Genomic DNA, 18,854 nt, shown 5'->3' with positions numbered 1-18,854 from the left:
GATATTTGATCAGGAAGGTTCTCAGATTACAATTTTTTGTCCATTCAATTTCTGGAAAGAGTCTAGTGTTTTCTCACTAGAGGTAAAGTTTCTAAATATCCTAAATGATTGTACCTTAGCACAGTTGATCGTGGAACTGACCAGAGGGACAGCAACCCTGGACTTAATCTTAAGTGGCACCCAGAACCTGGTGCAAGATGTAAGTATTGTTGAACTGATTGGGAGCAGGATCATAATGCTATTAAACTAAACTTATTTGGCCAATTGTCAAGAAAATCCAACATGGTCACCTTTGACTTCCAAAGAGGAAACATTTCCATGAGGGGATTGGTAAGAAGGAAATTGAAAGGCAAAGTCAAGAGGGTCAAATCACTCCAAAGTGCTTGTTTAAAAACACACTATTAGAATCTCAACTGGAGTGAAAAGTACTGCCAGGGGAAAGACAAAAAGGCATTGTGAAGAGCTCCAAAAGGACTTCTCCAAACTGAGTGGATGGGTGGTAAAAAGACAAATGCAATTCAATGTAAGCAGGTGTAAAGTTATGCATATTGGAGTAAAAAGTCTTAATTTTGCATGTATGCTCATGGGTTCTGAACTGGTGGTGACTGACCAGCAATGAGACCTTTGTGTCAGAGTGGATAGTTTGATGAAGATGTTGACCTATTGTGTGACAGCTGTGTAACAGCTGTGAAAAAGGCAAATTCCATGCTATGGATAATTAGGAAAGTTATTGAAAATAAAACTGCCCACATAATGCCATTATATGGTGTGGCCACATTTGGAATACTGTGTACAGTTCTGGTTGCCTCACCTCAAGAAGGATATTGTAGCGGTGGAAAAGGCTTAGAAAAGGGCAATTAAGATGCTCATGGGGGTGGAGCAACTCCCCTGTAAGGAAAGATTGCAGCATTTGGGGCTTTTTAGTTTAGAGAAGTGTATTAAATTATGCATGACAGGGAGAAAGTGGATAAAGTTTTTCTCCCTCTCATAACACTGAAGTTTGTGGACATCAAGTGAAGCAGAATGTTGAAAGGTAAAGATAAAAACAGATAAAAAGTACTTTTTCATTTAGCCCATAGTTAAACTGGAATTCGCTCCCACAAGAGGCAGTCATGGTCACCAATTTGGATGGCTTTAAGAGAGGATTAGGCAAACTCAGGGAGGATAAGGCTATCAATAGCTACTAGCCATGATGGCTATGCTGTGCCCCCATAGTCAGAGGCAGTACGTTTTCTAATACCAGTTGCTGGAAACTGCAGGAGGGGAGAGTGGTCTTTGCACTCAGGTCCTACTTGTGGGCTTCCCAAGGGCATCTGGTTGGCCACTGAGAACAGGATGTTGGGCTAGATGGGCCAGCAGGCACTTCTTATGTTCTTAGACAAAGAAGAAGGAATTTAATCCCTCATGGAGCACTCTCATATGTAGGCTCCCTGTGCATACAGATGAAGCTCTCTGAAAAGCCCACCTCTACGTTTTAACATACAGAAGCAATCTTAGTAAGGAAAGAACAAATGTTTCTTGCTTGAGGAAATCCCATTCATTTCAGCAACAGGGTATAATCTATAGGTAGCTTGGATCTTTTTTTAAAGATGAGAGAAGCACTTGCAGCTCCATAAGTAATTGCTGAATTGGGGGTTGGGCTAGCAAAAACACAACTTGTGTTTTTTTCCAGCTCCCTCATGCAAGCCCAAGTCATAATTATATAATAATGTAAATACAAGACTATATGCAATGTTTCTATATGCTCCAAACTATTTGTGTTGCATATGTGGTGGATTTTTTTAAAAAAATTAACCCTTTTTTCCCCAGCGATTTATGATGAGAGGGTAGGAGGTCCACTTAGACCAGTCACACTTTGTGTGAAGGATTGTTTGAGGAAAAATACAGAGTTTATGTAGCCACAGTTGAAGTCTTGTCAATTTTAAGGGCAGCAATTTACTCCTTGTAGACTGCTGTTCTCAAATTGCAGTAGATTATGTAATATAAACAGCTTTACCAGAAGCCAGACTAAATCATAACAGTAGGAGTAACTGATGAGTTGTAGCCCCTCTGGTTTACTCTGACCCCCAGTGGATGCTACTTCATCATAACTGCATTTTTTTTAAGTAGTAAACATTCTCAGGGAGCCTAATCTAGGTTAGGACTGCAATAGGGACAAAGGGTCCAGTGCTGATTCAAGCCTCCACACCTGCTCTCTTAAACATGTACTGTGATTATTACATAATTAGTTTGTCCCCAAGATACAAAGCAGCTTAGCCATACATCAGTAACCCCTAGCTTTTGTAAACGAGGCAGAACCTCATCTTAACCATCTAAAAAAGTTTTAAAACTTTGTGCCATGACCTGGGTTCAAGACAAGGACACAAAACAGCAGTATGCCTAAATAGGGGGGCGTTTAATCATCATTCTTGTACAAAGTTTTTTTTACATCTCTTACAAGGTATTTTAGAACAAAAAGCTACTGATTTTACATAAACACTCTAAATTTATTGATGAATGTTACAGATTTCTGGCACTTAGTGGTATATTGAGAGATAGGAAATATTAGCTGTGTCTAAGATCAGCAGCTAATACATGCTGCTACAGTAAGAGAACAGTGTTTTGCTGTTTACATTATTAGATCAGATGGTGTTTCCAACTTGATTCTAACTGAACAGTTTTCCTTAAACTCGAGCTTTCTGACCAAGGCAGGCTGGATTACTGTTATGCAGGGCTGTACTGCTACAGTGGCAGAGTTCCATCTTCAGGCTTCTTAAAACTTTAGAACACTCCGGATGCTGCAAAAATGAAAGAAAAAAGCTCAAATAATGAATCTATTTTGTACTACCAAACTTAGTTTGATATTATTTAAGAAAACTAGTACAATGCAGCCTTCTGCAGTGTGGTGCCTTCCAGATGTTATGGGCTACAGCTCCATCCACCATGGGCAGGCTAGAAGATGGAATAGGCATGGGGCTGTATTCCAACTTCAATGGGTCTACTCTAAGTGGGACTAGTGGTGAATACCACTACCCATGGAGTAGGAGGAACTCCACTCACTCCTGCTGATCATGGAGGTCACTGGGGCAGTCTCTCCAACAAAACATCACAGAACTGTTCTCAGGAAAAGAAGAATGCTAGATGTTGACAGGATAAAGGAAAAGATGCCTACCAAGGGAAAAGAGTTTCTTTTACAGTACATATGCAACATCCTCTTCTCCCAAAATATGTCTTTGAAAATTAAAGCTGCAATCCTATGCCTATTTAACTAAAAGTTTGCTTTGGGGTAGGCATGTATAGGATTGTGCTGTGCTGTTCTTAAAACTGTCACAGGACACAATATCTGAAAATAAACTTACTGACAAACAGCAGAAAACACCCACCTCTTGCCGACATGCATCAATTCAAAAGCCTCATTAATTTTGTCAAAAGGTAAACTGTGAGTCACAAATTCATCCACTTTTATCTTTTTGGACATGTATTCAGATACCAGCTTCGGCACACTCTCTACACTCTTCCAGCCTAATGGAAAATGAAATTGTTTTTGTATTAAATGCGATGTTACACAGACAAGATGGAAGAATTATAATGAAGCAGCTTTAAAACAGTATCTGATAAGAGTTCTGAAGTCACAAAAATGCATTCATGCTTATCATCCAAACAGGGAATTTTTCTAACAATGCAAGCCTGAAAGAACTGGATGAAAGCGATCTTTTATTTCTGTAAAATCCTTAAGATTGATGCAGCCTTTCCTCCCTCCAAGATGAAAAGGGAGATGTGAGTCTCCCTTTTGGTAGGAAAGGCAGTTGCTCTGTCTTGCATGCAGAAGGTCTCATGTTCGATCCCCAGCATCTCCAGGTTGGGCTGGGAGAAACTTGTGCCTGAAAGCCTGGAGAGCTGCTGCCAGTCAGTGTAGATAATACTGAGCTAGATGAACCAATAGTCTGACTCCGTATAAGGCAACTTGTTCGTTTCTTGGATATGTGGCCATTCTTGGCATGCTACGTGGTATGAATATGCTCCTGCATTTTGTAATATGCTATAGTAGGATGGGAAACCTGGACCCCTCTAGAGGTTGCTAGACCCCAACTCCCATCAACCTCAAACAACATGGCCAACGATCAGGAAAGATGGGAGTTAAGAGTCTGGCAACATCTGGAAGGCTACAGGTTCACCACCATGTCCTGCAGCCTTGCGATTCTTTGTGCATGATCCCGTTCTCCAACTTATTAGGCACTCAGATCTGCAACAAGTTACTTGCATTAAAAGAACAGCATAGGGGAATGTCCTTTTTGACAGTATAGTGAGGAATTAGGGTAAAAGTTGTATTTTACCGATGGGTAAAATAATGAAGATAATCATCCAGAATATTGGATTAAGAAATTGGATTGGATTAAGGAGAGTTATGTCACAAGTTTTAGCATGCCATTGGATTCTTGCTAGTTTCCTATGCAGAAACCACACATGCACACAAGAATGCCTCCTGACTGGCCCACACAAGACAGGTACATCAGCAGCCCAGCAGTTATGTACCTCCGAAGGCAGTTCCTTTCCATGTTCGTCCAGTGACCAGCTGGAATGGACGGGTTGCAATTTCCTGACCTGCAGCAGCAACGCCAACTATCACACTCACTCCCCAACCTTTGTGACACGCTTCCAAGGCTGCTCTCTGTTAAGATATGGGAGAAAGAAAGAAGGAGCGAGTGATGCAAACAAAAGAAACATGGGGACCATAGTTCAGTGGTAGAGCATACGCAGAAGATCCCAGGTTCAATCCTGGCATCTTCAAGTGGCAAGAGATGAAAGGGCTGCTGCCAATCAACTAGGAAATACTGAACTAGATGGACCAGTGGGAAAAGGCAGCTTCTATAGGTGCTCCAGTACTTTTAGAAAGAACGACTGGTAGGCCAGAGAGAGATTATCATGCTTAATAATTGCAGCTGATAAGCTCTTGAGAGAGACATACTCTGAAATGACTACGACAGCTGAATGCAACCTTCATGGTTGCAGAGAGAGTATGCTCCTAATTGCCAGAGGCGAAAGTGATATGCTGAAGATGGTCATCCTGTTTGTGAGCTTCCCAGAGGCACCTAGTTGGTCATTGCTAGAGACAATGTTGGGAGTTGATGGGTCTTGGTCTGACAACAAAGCATGCTCTTCTGATGTGTTTCTTTATGCCACTACTCCCTTCTTTCCATGCCCTCTCCCCCACTTGCTTCTCAGTTTGCAGTGGTGGTATGTAAAAGCCACCAGGAGAAGTCAACATGTCCAGTCACTTCCTGTGAATGGCTCCTCTTGTGAAGCAGCCTCTACATGATTATATATTTAGGATGAAGGAAAAATTTCAATCAGTCCACATACTTAAAGTGAACCAAACAAATTCACAACTCTCAGGCTAATATACAGATTGGAAGATAACTACCAGTCAGATTTTGCACTTCTCTGAATTTTTAGAGTTCTAGGCTCAAGAGAGGTATCAAAATGTATTTTAAAACCCATGTTTTAGTATAAAATATGTTTAGAAATGCCTATATGGAGATAATATGTATTTAAATTTGAATTTTTATATGGATTTTTTTTTAAATCAGATTTAAGGTAGAAATGGGTCAGAAAAGAACAAACATGGCAACCTATAAAGGAGAGATAGATGGGTCAGTCTTATTTCTGGTCTGTGTCAATTTCTCCTGTGTTTATTCAAATAAATAATTTGGCAATAAAATCCATTCATCTCCAGTTTATAGGTCACCATGGTTGTTTTTTTTTTTTAACAGAACAGTAAACTCCCATAACCCACATAATGTGACCCAGCTACTGTTTAATTCAGTGGTGTGGGGAACTTCCAGCAATTTGGGCCTAATCAGGCCTTGGAGGTTCGCCCATTTGACAAACCACAGCCACCTTTCCCAAGCCTGACAACGAATGACATCAGGTCCAAGAAAGTTCAAGAAAGAATCTTCCTTTGTAGGCCTGGCTTGAACTTTCAATCTCCTGACATCCTATGATGTCAGGTGACTGACAGGTGGGCAGCCACATCCAATTGTTATAGTGGCTGTCAGAGGCTGGGCCAATTCTGGATCTCAGTCACTAGCCAGATACAGTTTCCCACCACTGATCATTTATCCAAAGGGAAAGAGTCAATGTTCCCCCAAGCAACCAAATCTTGCAAGGAACTGGAGACATCTAATTCATCAATTGCTTTCTCAGTACAACAATTCCATAAATAGGCCCTCAAGGCTGCACTCAACCTATGGTGCTATCTTTACACAAATGCACTTACCATGACACCAACATTACCGATACACTCAAATGAGTAATCTACTCCTCCATCTGTCAACTCAACTAGGACCTCTTGAATGGGCTTCTTGAAATCCTCAGGGCTGATGCACTCTGTGGCCCCAAATTCCTTGGCTTTTGCAAATTTGTCTTTGTTGAGGTCAACCCCGATGATCTGAGATGCACCTGCCACTTTACAGCCCATGATTACTGCTAGCCCAACTCCACCCAAGCCAAAAATGGCACAAGTAGAGCCAGATTCCACCTACAAGAAAGAATGTTCAATTGATGGATGCACAGGGAAGAAAGCTACAAAACAGAAAATGGCTCTTAAAACCGAGAAGTTAACAGTACAGTCTGCTCTGGTAAATAAGGCTCTTGCAAAAGGCTTGTTAAGCCAAGTTAATCTGTTCTGAGAATTAATGGCCATCCTGCTTTTAATGAGTAACGCAACTTAAGTTCACTGCAGGCCCTCTTAATTCAGCAGTGAGGGATCTCTGGCCCGTGGGTCTAATTAGGCCTGGCCTTTTTTGCCAAGCCATACCCACCTACTATCAGGTAAAGATGTGGCTGAGCCAACAAGCCCCGATGAACAGCTGTTCAGACCTCACTCGTACAAATTCACAAGCAAATGTTAATAAACAGTGGTGGCTGCAAAACCAGAGCAAGTTAGCAGATGAGGGCCAAAGGTTTTCTCCCCAAGTCTCCCATGGAATAAAAAACACTAGGCATAAGGGCAGACTCTGCATCCTGGTTTGTCCTATGTGCAGTTGCCACAAAACAATTTGTGCTGCCATGAGTGGCAGAAACAGCAATGACATGGAACTGTCAGGAAGCAGACATGTGCCACTCCTGTTTAAACAAGTGGTGTTTCTCTCTTTCGGAACAGGAGTGTTGAACCATAGCTTGGAGGAAGGGCTGTAACTTAGTGGAAGGGCACGTGAATTTCAGTGCTGAAGGCCCCAGGTTTAATCCTTAGCATCTTCAGACAAGGGTGGGAAGAGCCCTGCTTGAAACCCTGGAAGAGCCACTCCCAGTCAATGTAGACAACACTTAGACAGACCAATGGTCCAACTCTGCATAAGGCAACTTCCTCTGTTCCTTGTGGGCAGCTCAGGGTTGGGCCTTAACTGTGGAAGAGCCTTAGGGCCAGACTTAGGGAATATTATCGCCTACCCTGCCAGTTTGTTTTTACTGAAGTGCAGTGTGGCTACTATTGTGAGCAGTGGGGCACAGTCCTTTCCCTTCCTGTTCATTCAAAGTCACCTGGTGTAAGCTGCTTTTCGTCCAGCAGGGTGGGGATACCCCTTGCATGGGGACGTAGCTGGTGGTGTGGGAAGAAACCTCGAGGCGAAAAAACATCAGAAATGGACAGGGTTAAGCATGCACATGTGCACGCATGTACGCACACTCTTCTGCTCTCAGCTGTAATGTCCAAATCTGCTCTTCCAGTAAAAACAAACCACTGGGGAAAAGAAACACACTGTATAACATGGTCTGGTCCTTGTAGTGAAATAAAACAAGGGGGATCTGCATCAATATGTCGCAGTGCAGAATCCTCCTGCTCAAGATACTCCCACTCCCTCCTGGTTTTCCATCCCCCCCCCCAAAAAAAGCAATTGTTTCATGGCCATTGAGCATGACCTGTCTTTACTGGGCTATTTGGGGATGGAGGCTCCTCCCTTGCAGTTTTTCTTGCATAAAGGTGTTCGTATTAAAGCAATCCTTCGGTTCCCCCCTCCTGAAGCCTGCTCATACATCTCTCTCGTGTGTGGATTCTGCTGCTTTGGCTCCATAAGGGAAGAGCAACCACTCAAGAGAACTGAGATCACGATTAGTATATATGATAAGCCCTTCTCCCTTTTCTATTCAGCAGTTACAGCTTGGGCTACAATGTCCCCAAGAGGAAGACAAGTCAGGCAACCAACCTTCGCAGTGTTCAGGGCTGCTCCATAGCCTGTAGAAACTCCACATCCCAGCAAGCAGACTTTGTCCAAGGGAGCAGAAGGGTCTATTTTAGCCAAAGAAATGTCTGCAACAACAGTATATTCTGAGAAAGTGCTTGTGCCCATGAAGTGGAGAACTTGCTTGCCTTTACACATGAACCTACTGGTACCATCAGGCATCACTCCTTTTCCTTGGCTGATTCTACAGAACAAAATCAAAACAATCATGTTATTTAGAGAGCGTATCACATTATACATATATATATAAAAGCAAAGGTAGCCGTTTTGGCCTATAAGAAAAATTAAAAAATCTGTACTAGGACAATACCTTTCTTAAGCCACAAAGCACAAATTGTGCAAACTTTCAAATTCTCCAGAACACAGCGGGGGGGGGGGAAGGAAAAAAATTCACAGATGGTAAAGCTATAAAGCAAGGGTGGGGAATCTGCTGCCCTTCTGGTATTATTGGACACTATATCCCGTTAGCCCCAGTTGACAGAGCCAATCATCAGGCATGGTGGGAGCTGGAGTCCAAGATCATATAAGAGGGCCACAGATTCTCTATCCCTGCTGTAAAGTTATAGCTACAGAAGAGATGTGCTACATCTTGGATTCACTGAGCTGGTGCACTTACATTAAATAACTCTGAAAGAGGAAAGTCAAGGACATTAAAAACAATAAGAAGCATGTCTTGAAGCCCTAAAACCTTTGCTGTGTACAGCACCCTTCACATTTAATTGATATAAGCTTTGCAGAGCATGCATATTTTCTGCAAGTATGGCATGTAGTTTGTGGTCCAGAATGTGTGTATGAAGGCTGCAAGTGGGGAATGGCATTTATATAAATATGCATTCAAGAACAAAAGCTCCCTGCAAGGAATATCTAGCACATCAGGGAGCAGTTCTAGCTAAGTTCATTCCCAGCTGTACTGGTTATCTAAATGCAGGGAGGTGTATTATTTAAAAAAATATGATATACATGGGAACATTAAAACATGACCCTCAACTTGCAATCTCAAGAGGTACAGCCCATTTTAGTACCTCATTCCCATCTCTTTCTACCGCATGTGTAGATTAGTCTTTACAGGTACAAACTACAACTGAGATGCAGGCTGGCTCCTCTTACTTCAATTCTATACCATCTCTACAGGATACCAGTTCTTCCTTATCAATTCAAGATGCTAGCCTTCACCTTTAAAGACCTAACCAGCCTAGGAACAGGCTGTCTTCTGCCACCTCCACCCACATGAACCTGCCCAAGCACCAAGATGTACCTCTAGAGCCCTGTTCCATGTTTCCTTGCAAATAGATGCAGAGCAGGTGGACATAAAAGACAGGGACTTTACTGTTGTGGCACCTAGAATATGGGAACCTTCTCAAAGGAGATCTGCTTCGCCTTATCGTTTCTCACCTTTCTATAGACACGCAAACCTTTTTTTGTTTCAGTGGGCTTTTGGGGACTTTACTCCTTAAATAATAAGACTTCTCTGCTGCGGTTTTTTATCAGCTGCTTTGTTTTTAAGATTAATTTGAATGACACTACTTCAGATAGTTATTGTGTGTTTTACTTGATTATTCCTGCTGCCTAGAGTGTCACAATATAAAGGCAGGGTACAAATTCTAGTAATAAAAATAAACTAAAAACTGGCTTGAGTGGATTTTGTGACAGAATGTCAGACAGGCCTTAATGATCTGTTTGGTGCTGTCCTCAGTGCATTTACTGAGAAGTAAATCCAAATGAGTTAAAATGAGGCTCTCTTTTAAGTGTTATTTAGGACTGCAGCTTCAGACAAACCCTTGACACAGCTGTTGTTGAAAGGCAGGAGAGAGGGTGTGTAATTTTTTTTCACCCACAGAAGTTAAGAGTCACTGTTCATTGGATGGAAACTGTTATGTCCCCTTTCCCCTGAAAGGTCACTAAGTTGCCTACTTCCTTTTTCAAACCACCCATACCAACAAGGCATTATGCACAAAGGCAAACCAAACCACAAGGCCTGATAAGACAGGCCATAATATAGTAAAGTGGAGGTGGGTAAGCCTTTCTTTTGGTAAAGCGCCACATTCCCTTGGGGTAATCTGTTGGGGGGGGTGTCACATGCCAGCAGCAGATGAGCCCAGAGGCAAAAGGAGAGCTTCAAGAACAACATCATACTAAGTCTTCTGAAATACGTATTTTTCCAGTCAAATGACCCTTGATGAAATTAAAGCAAAGGATGATTTAATTCTGGTCTATTTTGTTGCACAAGGAAATCCCTATGCGCCCATAGATGGGGTTACTATTTATACATGAATTCCTAAACCATGGTTAAGAACTGGCTGTAAACCAGGATGTAAAAATATGGTTTGAAGTGGCGCCTTCCAATCACAGATAGAATAAATCATGGTAAAGCATTACATCTGCACTGAGCATGCCATGGTTAAACTCATTTCCCTGCCTCCTTGCTTGCAAGCTTAACAAGCAGGACTTGCTTTCCTTTCCTACATGTGTCACTGAAAATATGGTTTCACTTTAAATGTGAGATATTAACCAAGGTTAAGAGTAACCAATTGCTGTTAGCAAGAACTATAATTGTTATAACTGTATTGGATCCACACGCTTTGGCTTGCTTTGATAGCTTGCTATTATTTGTGGCTGACACTGATTCAACACCTCCCTTAAATTCTCTGGCCTGTACAGAAAATCTGAGAGGGAAGAGGACAGTCTCATACTTCATACTGAGAACCTCAGAAGCTCTGAAAAGTTTCTCATTGTTTTAAGTATCTACAAAGTCTAGTGTCTCACTCCTCTCCTTTCCCAAGATCGCTGCCAGAGGTAGGGAACTGGCTAGTAGGCCAGATTGTCATCTCCTCCACCCCTATAGGCCAAGTTTGGCAGGTGGACAGGGTCATACACCTGTGAATCTCTTGACATCACAATGACATCAGGTGACCCTTTTCTGCCTGCACAGTTTAAATTACACCATGTGGGCAAAGGCACAGCCCATAAAGCACCAACGATCAGCTGATCATTAGGTCTGGCACAGACCCTTGCAAAACACTTTGCCAGAGGCTTCACAAGCCATGCTAGACCCGACAAGCTTTGCAAAGGGCTTCACAAGACCCAACACAATCAGGTGATTCTTGGCTCTTTACAGTGCCTACAACTCCCCTTTCGGCTGATCCGACTCTTTACCCGGCTCGCAGCTGACGTTACATACGACGTCAGGTGTAGGGCAGGTGTGTGTGGCTTGGTTGAAATGGCCTCATGGGTCAAAAGTGGAGGCCTGGTGGGCCTAATTAGGTTGGTGGGCCAAAGGTTCTTCACTCCGGTCTTTGCCCACGTGCCAGAGAATTTAAATCTGCCCACGTGCCAGGAAAATTGAGCAAGAGATAGAGTCACTCACGTTGTACAAAACAAGAGACTTCTCCAGATGCCAAGCAATTTGCAAAGCGTAGATAATCAGGGAACAGTCTCTTACTTTGTGCAATCTGGAGTAGGTGATCACGAAGAAAAGATGAGCATTGGCCTTCTGGCTACTGCATTTATAGACCCCCTAGCACTGGGGTCCATGTTCAGTATGACAAAGCAAAAGATTGGGGGAGGCAGGAAGAAGAAAAGAGTACCAACCTTATTTTCTGGCAGAGGTTAGTTTTAGGGTTTACACAAAACTTACATTCTCCACATTGCGGAATATACAAAGGGATAACTGTGTCTCCTGGAAAACACAAGGAGTTTAAAAAAAAATTGTTTATTTAAACACAACTGACTGATCAAAAGCACAGCCTGTTTATACTAGATGTTACACGAGAGCATGAAATGTTAATAAATAAATTTTTGCAGGGGCACGTTTGTGTTCCAGGTTTTCAAAGCAGTTACAAACTGAAAGCAAATGATATATGCCTAGTGAAGGGATGGCTGGACTGTAAGCATTAGTGTCCTGGTATCTTGAGCAAAATTCCCTTACCTGGTTTAAATTTAGTCACTCCTTCCCCAACACTCTCCACAACCCCTGCTCCTTCATGGCCCAGAATGACAGGGAAACTCCCTTCAGGGTCAGCACCACTCAGAGTATAGGCATCCGTGTGACAAACGGCGGTGGCAACAATCTATGGAACCATGAACAACAATCGGAATTATCCTACAGTGATTCAACAGGCATTATGGGTTCAGGCTGCTGGATTCACAGGTCACTACAACCCGGCCCCCTCCAGTTCATATTTCATTCCCACCATATATTCACTAGGTAACCTTAGGCAAACTGCTGTCTTTTAAATAGTCAGTGTGTGGTGCAGTGGTTAGGGCATTGGGATTAGAATTTGTGAAGACACTGGTGGGCAGGCCAAGGTGAGCTTCATTAACTCCCTTTGTAAGCTTCATGGCTCTGGGGGTTTAAATCACCCAGCCTTGCCTTCCTTACAGGGTTGTTGTAAGGATATTGTGTGTGTGCATGCGTGCGTGCGTGGGAGGATTTCTATACTGTCTCAAGCCCCTTGGGATAAAGGGCAGGCTGTAAATGCAACAGTAAGTATTTTGGCCTCAGCTTGTTTGCAATACAAGGATAAGACGACAAATATCCCTTATGGATTACTGAATTAATGGACATGAAGTTCAGTTCATTCCAAAGTAATATTACGTTTATTATTGATACTTTATAACTAGCTAAAAGTAAAAACTATGAAGTATAAACAACTCATGAAAAATGTTTTGCAATGATCTAACTGTAGCTAGCTTTGCATTTCAATAAGAATGATCCCAACTGCCCCACACACCCACTTCACTGGGCTCTCAAGGTTTTTTTTTTTTTAAGAAATCATACACATATAGGTATTCAAAGTTTACACCTCACTTTTCCTTATACAACTCAGAGCAGCTTACAGAAAGCCATAAAATGCATTACCACAATAAAAATGTTAAATAAAAGTTCTGCTAAAAGCAGTTCAAAATACGTAAAATCAATTTCATACATTTAAAACCAAGAGCAGGATACAACAACAGAGTATAAAAACAGGGAGATGGGACTTTAACCCACACTAAAAACTCAGGTCTTAACAGCTCACGTGAAACTATAAAAAGTGAGGGAGTCAGCCATACTTTTCTAAGAGGGAAGTTCCACAACCTTGGTGCCTCACACCACAATCAGTCGTCTTCCTGAATTTGGTGGGATGCGATGAACAGGATCATATGGGAGGAGGTGGTTCTTCAAATATCTTGGTCCTTAACAGATTAGAGCAAGCAATAAAGCAACTATTTAATTACCTTGATACGAACTTCATGGGCTTTTGGTGGTGCAACTTCCACCTCCTCAATAGACAGTGGTTTTCCTGCCTCCCAGGCAACGGCTGCCTTACATTTGATAACCTAAATGAGAAATAGAAAAGAGTTTATTGTACAGCAAGGTCATATAATGTACTTCCTTGTTTACTGAAGCCAGTGGTTACTAATTCTTGGAAATGATCCCAGGTTTTACGATAAAGGCCGAAGCCCTGCTCTCTCACAACTGCTACTCAGTATAGAAACTTTGGAAATGGATGGCTCAAAATGAATCTTTGCTGTTAACAGATGTTCTATGCAGACACTGGTGATGATAGGGACCCCTTAATTGTTTACTTGCACCAAATATATGCCATCCTATGGCGAAGAACACAAAGGGAAAATAAAACAGGCTAAAAATGCAAGCACAGAGTATAAAAACTTATAACTCCATGGTATAAAAGACTTAAATGTATATGATAGTTTTAATGACCTGTTGTGCCTCACCTGGTCCTCTAAAGAAGATCTAAGTCCAGATAGATGCATATTGAGAGAGGGAATCCTTCAAATATCCTGTTCCCAAACCATGAAGGGCTTTATAGGTCAAAACTAACCCTTTGAATTGCATCCGGAAATGGAGCCAGCAAAGGTAATGAAGCACTGACATAAAAGTGTTCAAGGTTCCACTCTGTTTATTTAGATTCAAGTTTTCAATTGAAAACTTCGTCCAGTACTCATGGCTATAACACTGGATAGCGTTGCAAAAGGAAACTGCAAAGAAGCTAATCAATTTTTTGCATCCATCTTCACTATATAGAACATGTTGGACAGCTACCCATACTTGAGCCATCTTTTAGCAGGGAAAGCATTCAAAGAACTCAGTCCCCATCCACATTATACATTTAAAATAGTATCATACCATTTGAAACAGTCATCGCTTCTCCCCAAGAATCCTGTGAAGTATAATTTGTAGAAGGTGCCAAGAGTTGTTAGGAGAGCCCTATTCCCCTTCACAGAGCTGTAATTCCCAGAGTTCTCTGGGATGAGGGACTGACTGTTAAATCACTTTGAAAATTGTGGCTCTGTGAGGGGAATAAGGCTCTCCTAAAAACTCTCAGCACCCTTCACAAACTACCCTTCTCAGGATTCTTGGAGGGGAGGGGAGACATGGCTGTTTCAAGTGGTATGATACTGCTTTAAATGTATAGTGCAGATGGAGCCTATATCAAAGTGCCATAGGCATCTGCAAGCGGGGGCAGTTGTCCTCTCCCTCGGATGAACCATAATCCCCATATTTCTAGCAACTACTACTTACTACACTACTTACTGGACAAGTACTATGATTACAACCTATTGATTATTTGTAATATAATTGTAAGTGTATATACTGTAATTCAATTCTTATCATTTGTTACTAAGTACCATTTGTTACTAAGTTTTATCTTGAAAATTGTCTCCTATTAGTGTGCCAGAAGCCTCTATGCAGGGAATAGAAATGCACACTATCTATGCTGCAGTATCCTAATTGACCAATTAAGAGTGCAAAAAGACAGAAAATGAACTGCCTGTTCTTCAGTGGTAACCTTTTATCAACCACTTGAATAGCAAGGACACTAGTGCCATTGACAGATTACATGTATTTAAGATATAGTTGTGAATGAGGGGAGAGAGACTCTGTTGCCATCAGGGGAGGCTGCTTCCACCTGCCTTGCCCCACCCTCCAGCCTTCAAAAGGGAGCTGCCTCAAGAGAAGGACTATGAGGGGAGAGAGACTCTGTTGCCATCAAGGGAGGCTGTTTCCACCTGCCTTGCCCCACCCTCCAGCCTTCAAAAGGGAGCTGCCTCAAGAGAAGGACTATGAGGGGAGAGAGACTCTGTTGCCATCAGGGGAGGCTGCTTCCACCTGCCTTGCCCCATCCTCCAGCCTTCAAAAGGGAGCTTCTTTAGGAGGACTTTCTGATCTTTGGGTTGGGCTGTGTGGGCTGGGGGATAGCTTCTACTTTGTTGTTTAGTTTTATTGCTTCTTTTTTGATGTTTATATACTTTTATGTCTGATGTTTATATGCCTTTATTTTGTACGTCGCTCAGAGTGGCTGGGTTTCCAGCCAGATGAGCGACTAATAAATCGAATAAAATAAATAAATAAATAAATAAATGACTGAAATCATTAGTGCTTTTATAATAGAAAAATTAAGTAAAAACCATGTGTACGTGTGTGAGCAGTCAAAGAAATGTTTGCTAACCCTAAACTGGTTAGTTTCTCACAGAGCAAAGTCCACAAAGATCTTATACCATGTAAAATATTTATGTTCTTCCATTTCCCTTACCTTTATACCAATTTGGTTAAATAAATTCATGTTTGAGGAGAAAATACAGAGTAGATATTAGCAAATGATTTACATACTCTGCATAAAAAGGGTTTGAAAATATATTTAAAAGACGGTTTTCACAGGAGGCGCTAGTTAGAACCTGGTATACTATAGTATGTGGGATTTGTGGCTTAAGAGCAAAGAAAATACTAGTTTTATAACTTATGCAGGTAAAGGCCATTTTCAAGCAATTTTTTGGTCAGTTTGGAGTGAATAAGGAACCTTTTTGAAAATATAAGCTACTATAGCTAGCTGGTGATACAAAAATAATTCATCTCTGCAGATTAGCACAAATGGAAGTAAGATACCTTGCAAGATATTTTAAAACAGGTGCGAAAGACTACATCAAAACATATTTTTGTTCTTAGTCTGTTAAAGACTTCCTTTTTAAACAAAGTCAATCGTTGCTGCATACACATACACTTTAACAGTTTTACAAATAATCAGAAGCTAATTTCAGTTCCAGACTGCCCAGTCCTCAGATCACACATCTCCTCCATTCATTATTATGCACCAGATGCCAAGAGCAGCAGCTGATCCATAAGATCCAATTTTAGGGAATCTCCTTTCTTATTCATGCAAACTTCTGCTTTTCTCTCTCTGTGGACTGAAAGGGTAAGTGACAAACCGGGTATGTGAGCTGACCTCTCTCACCTGCACAAGCAGCCAAGGTGAGCACCATGAAAAATCTAAAGGAAAGAAATCCACAACACTGCTTTTCACTTGTCATCTCAACCAGAATGGGGAGGGAAGCCCCAGAAGCAGTCATGTTCACATGACCAAAAGAACTGAACTCCAGTGCAAACCACAGCAGGTGCCAATGTTTCCTCTGCTATTCTCCTGATATGTTCATCCGTGCCCCTAAAAGCACCTTCCATTCTCAGTTGCATGTTTAACCTCCCTTCCCCCCTCCTCAACAGAGACCTGGAAGAAGGAGCTATAAACAAAGTGCAAATGCAAAGCCAGTTTCTTTATAAAACTCCAGGAGCTATATACCCAAGAAGTGCGGCTAGATGTTAAGAGGTTGGCGAAAGCAGCGCTTATAAGGCCATAATCCTAGACACATACCTCCACCTAGGATTAAGGCCCATACAACTCGGTGGGCCTTACTTCCAAGTAGACACAATTGTTGGAAACCAAGGGATGGACCAGCCCCTGGAACCCATACTGACTGGATGCCAGGGAGGGTTCAACCCACAATTATGCAGGAAAAGATGAAAAACCAGGGAAGAGGCAAGTCTTGAGCCACAAAGACCCTGTGTGCTCCGCCTCTGGATCTAGCATAAGAAGGGCCTGCTGGATCAGGCCAATGGCTCATCTAGTCCAGCATCCTGCTCTCACAGTGGCCAACCAGATGCCCATGGGAAGCCCTCAAGCAGGACCTGAGTGCAAAGCACACTCCCCTCCTGCGGTTTCCAGCAACTGGTATGTTTGGAAGCTTACTGCCTCCGCCTATACAGGCAACGCACAGCCATCATGGCTAATAACCACTGATAGACGTTTTCTCCATGAATTTATCTAACTTTTAAAAAAATCTATCCAAGTTGGTGGCCATCACCGTCTCTTGTGGGAGCCAATTCCATAGTTTAACTACGCGCTGTGTGAAGAACGGCTTCCTTTTGTCTGTCTGACTTTTTTGGGAACACTCCCACTTTTTAAAAACACCACCGCCTGAACTGAAGATTTGGGCTTGCAATCCTATGCACGCTTCAGCGGGAGGAAGCCCTCTGGACTCAGAGAGGGCTGATTTCCCAGTAAACACACACATGCTCGGCCTACAGGGGGGGGAAAAACGCGACAAAAAACCAGGGCTTCTTTGTCTTGCCTGCCTCGTAGCCTTTCGCACAGCCGCCTTTGCAGCTGCACGCCGCGCACCGGGAAGGGGGACACAGACAGGCGACCCCTCACTGTTCTCCCGGGGAACAAACGCCTACTTACCCCGCTCGCCATCGGCCCCGCTGCTCTTTCAACCCGCAGGAGCTCCTTCTTACGGTCCTCAACCAAGCAGCTCCTGAACTTCTCCGGAGCATGCGCGCTCCTTCGAGAGCCACCTACAAACGGGGACTGGCCGAGGAAGGGACGGCTCTTCCCCCTCGCTCGTCTTATTACGCTTTCCGGATTGAATTGCAGGGCCGTCTTTTTAAACATGCTTACTAGAAGTAAATCCCCTTGAGTAGGAAATAGGGTGTAAGATCCGAACTGCAAAGGAGAGGGGAGCCGTAATTACCGGCACAGCGACTTGGCGAGAAGTCCCATTTATATCAGCGGGGCTCGTTTCGTCTGAGTCAACGTACAGAGAAGGATCGGGCTGCAATATGATTACTGTTATTTCAATGGGGAAAAAAGACAGATAAACTGGCTTTATCGGAAACTTGTTATGAAGGCCCGGGGTACGATCTTAAAGAAGCAACCGTATTAGACGCTGCTGCAGTTGTGAAAAATGGAAATGGACTGCCTTCAAGTCGATTCCTACCTATGGCGACCCTATGAATAGGGTTTTCATGGTAAGCGGTATTCAGAGGGGCTTTACCATTGCCTCCCTCTGAAGCTGAGGTTGTGTGGGGATTCGAACCCTGGTCTCCCAGGTCGTAGTCCAACACCTTAACCACTATACAAATTCAGGCTAGCTGGAGCTGCGCACCAGTGGCATCACTAGCGGGAGGGGGGGGTGCGGACCTCCGCTGTGCGTCCTCCTAGGGGCATGGACGAGGTGGCTGGGCGTGCGCGTGCACTCGAGGCCAGACACCCGGTCCACGTCCCTGGGAGGGCGCGCGCCGGAGGGGCACCCAGCCGGAGAAGGCCTGGGAACACCGGCGTGCCTCCCTCACCCCGCCAACGCTGCTCCCGGTCTCGCCCGCCCTCCCGCCTCCGAGGAGGAGTTGGAGCAACCTTGCTGGGCAACGGGGCGGGGCGGCTCTGGGTGTCACCCCCCCCATGGTGACACCCGGGTGCGGGCCGCACGCTCCACACCCCAGTAGTGATGACCCTGCTGCGCAGTAGAGCCTTTACAAAGTTTTCTTATAGGGAGAGATTGCCAGTTGATTTTCGCTCCTCGCCC

The 18,854-nt window shown here is 43.2% G+C and overlaps 1 protein-coding gene across 1 annotated transcript; it reads right to left on the bottom strand.

Moving 5' to 3' along the window:
- Positions 1-2,374: 2,374 nt before the first annotated feature.
- Positions 2,375-18,042, bottom strand: LOC133363626 (alcohol dehydrogenase class-3). The gene is made up of 9 exons (XM_061582892.1): positions 17,735-18,042; positions 13,434-13,535; positions 12,142-12,283; positions 11,805-11,892; positions 8,181-8,400; positions 6,257-6,517; positions 4,513-4,648; positions 3,363-3,501; positions 2,375-2,777 (listed from the first exon to the last, which is right to left on the bottom strand). The coding sequence occupies exons 1-9, from the start codon at positions 17,942-17,944 to the stop codon at positions 2,753-2,755; spliced, it is 1,323 nt and encodes a 440-aa protein (XP_061438876.1). The 5' UTR covers positions 17,945-18,042; the 3' UTR covers positions 2,375-2,752.
- Positions 18,043-18,854: the final 812 nt, after the last annotated feature.

Source organism: Rhineura floridana, chromosome 9 (genome assembly GCF_030035675.1).
Source record: "Rhineura floridana isolate rRhiFlo1 chromosome 9, rRhiFlo1.hap2, whole genome shotgun sequence".
Taxonomy (NCBI): Eukaryota; Metazoa; Chordata; class Lepidosauria; order Squamata; family Rhineuridae; genus Rhineura; species Rhineura floridana.
This window is presented reverse-complemented; position numbering and strand designations above follow the sequence as displayed.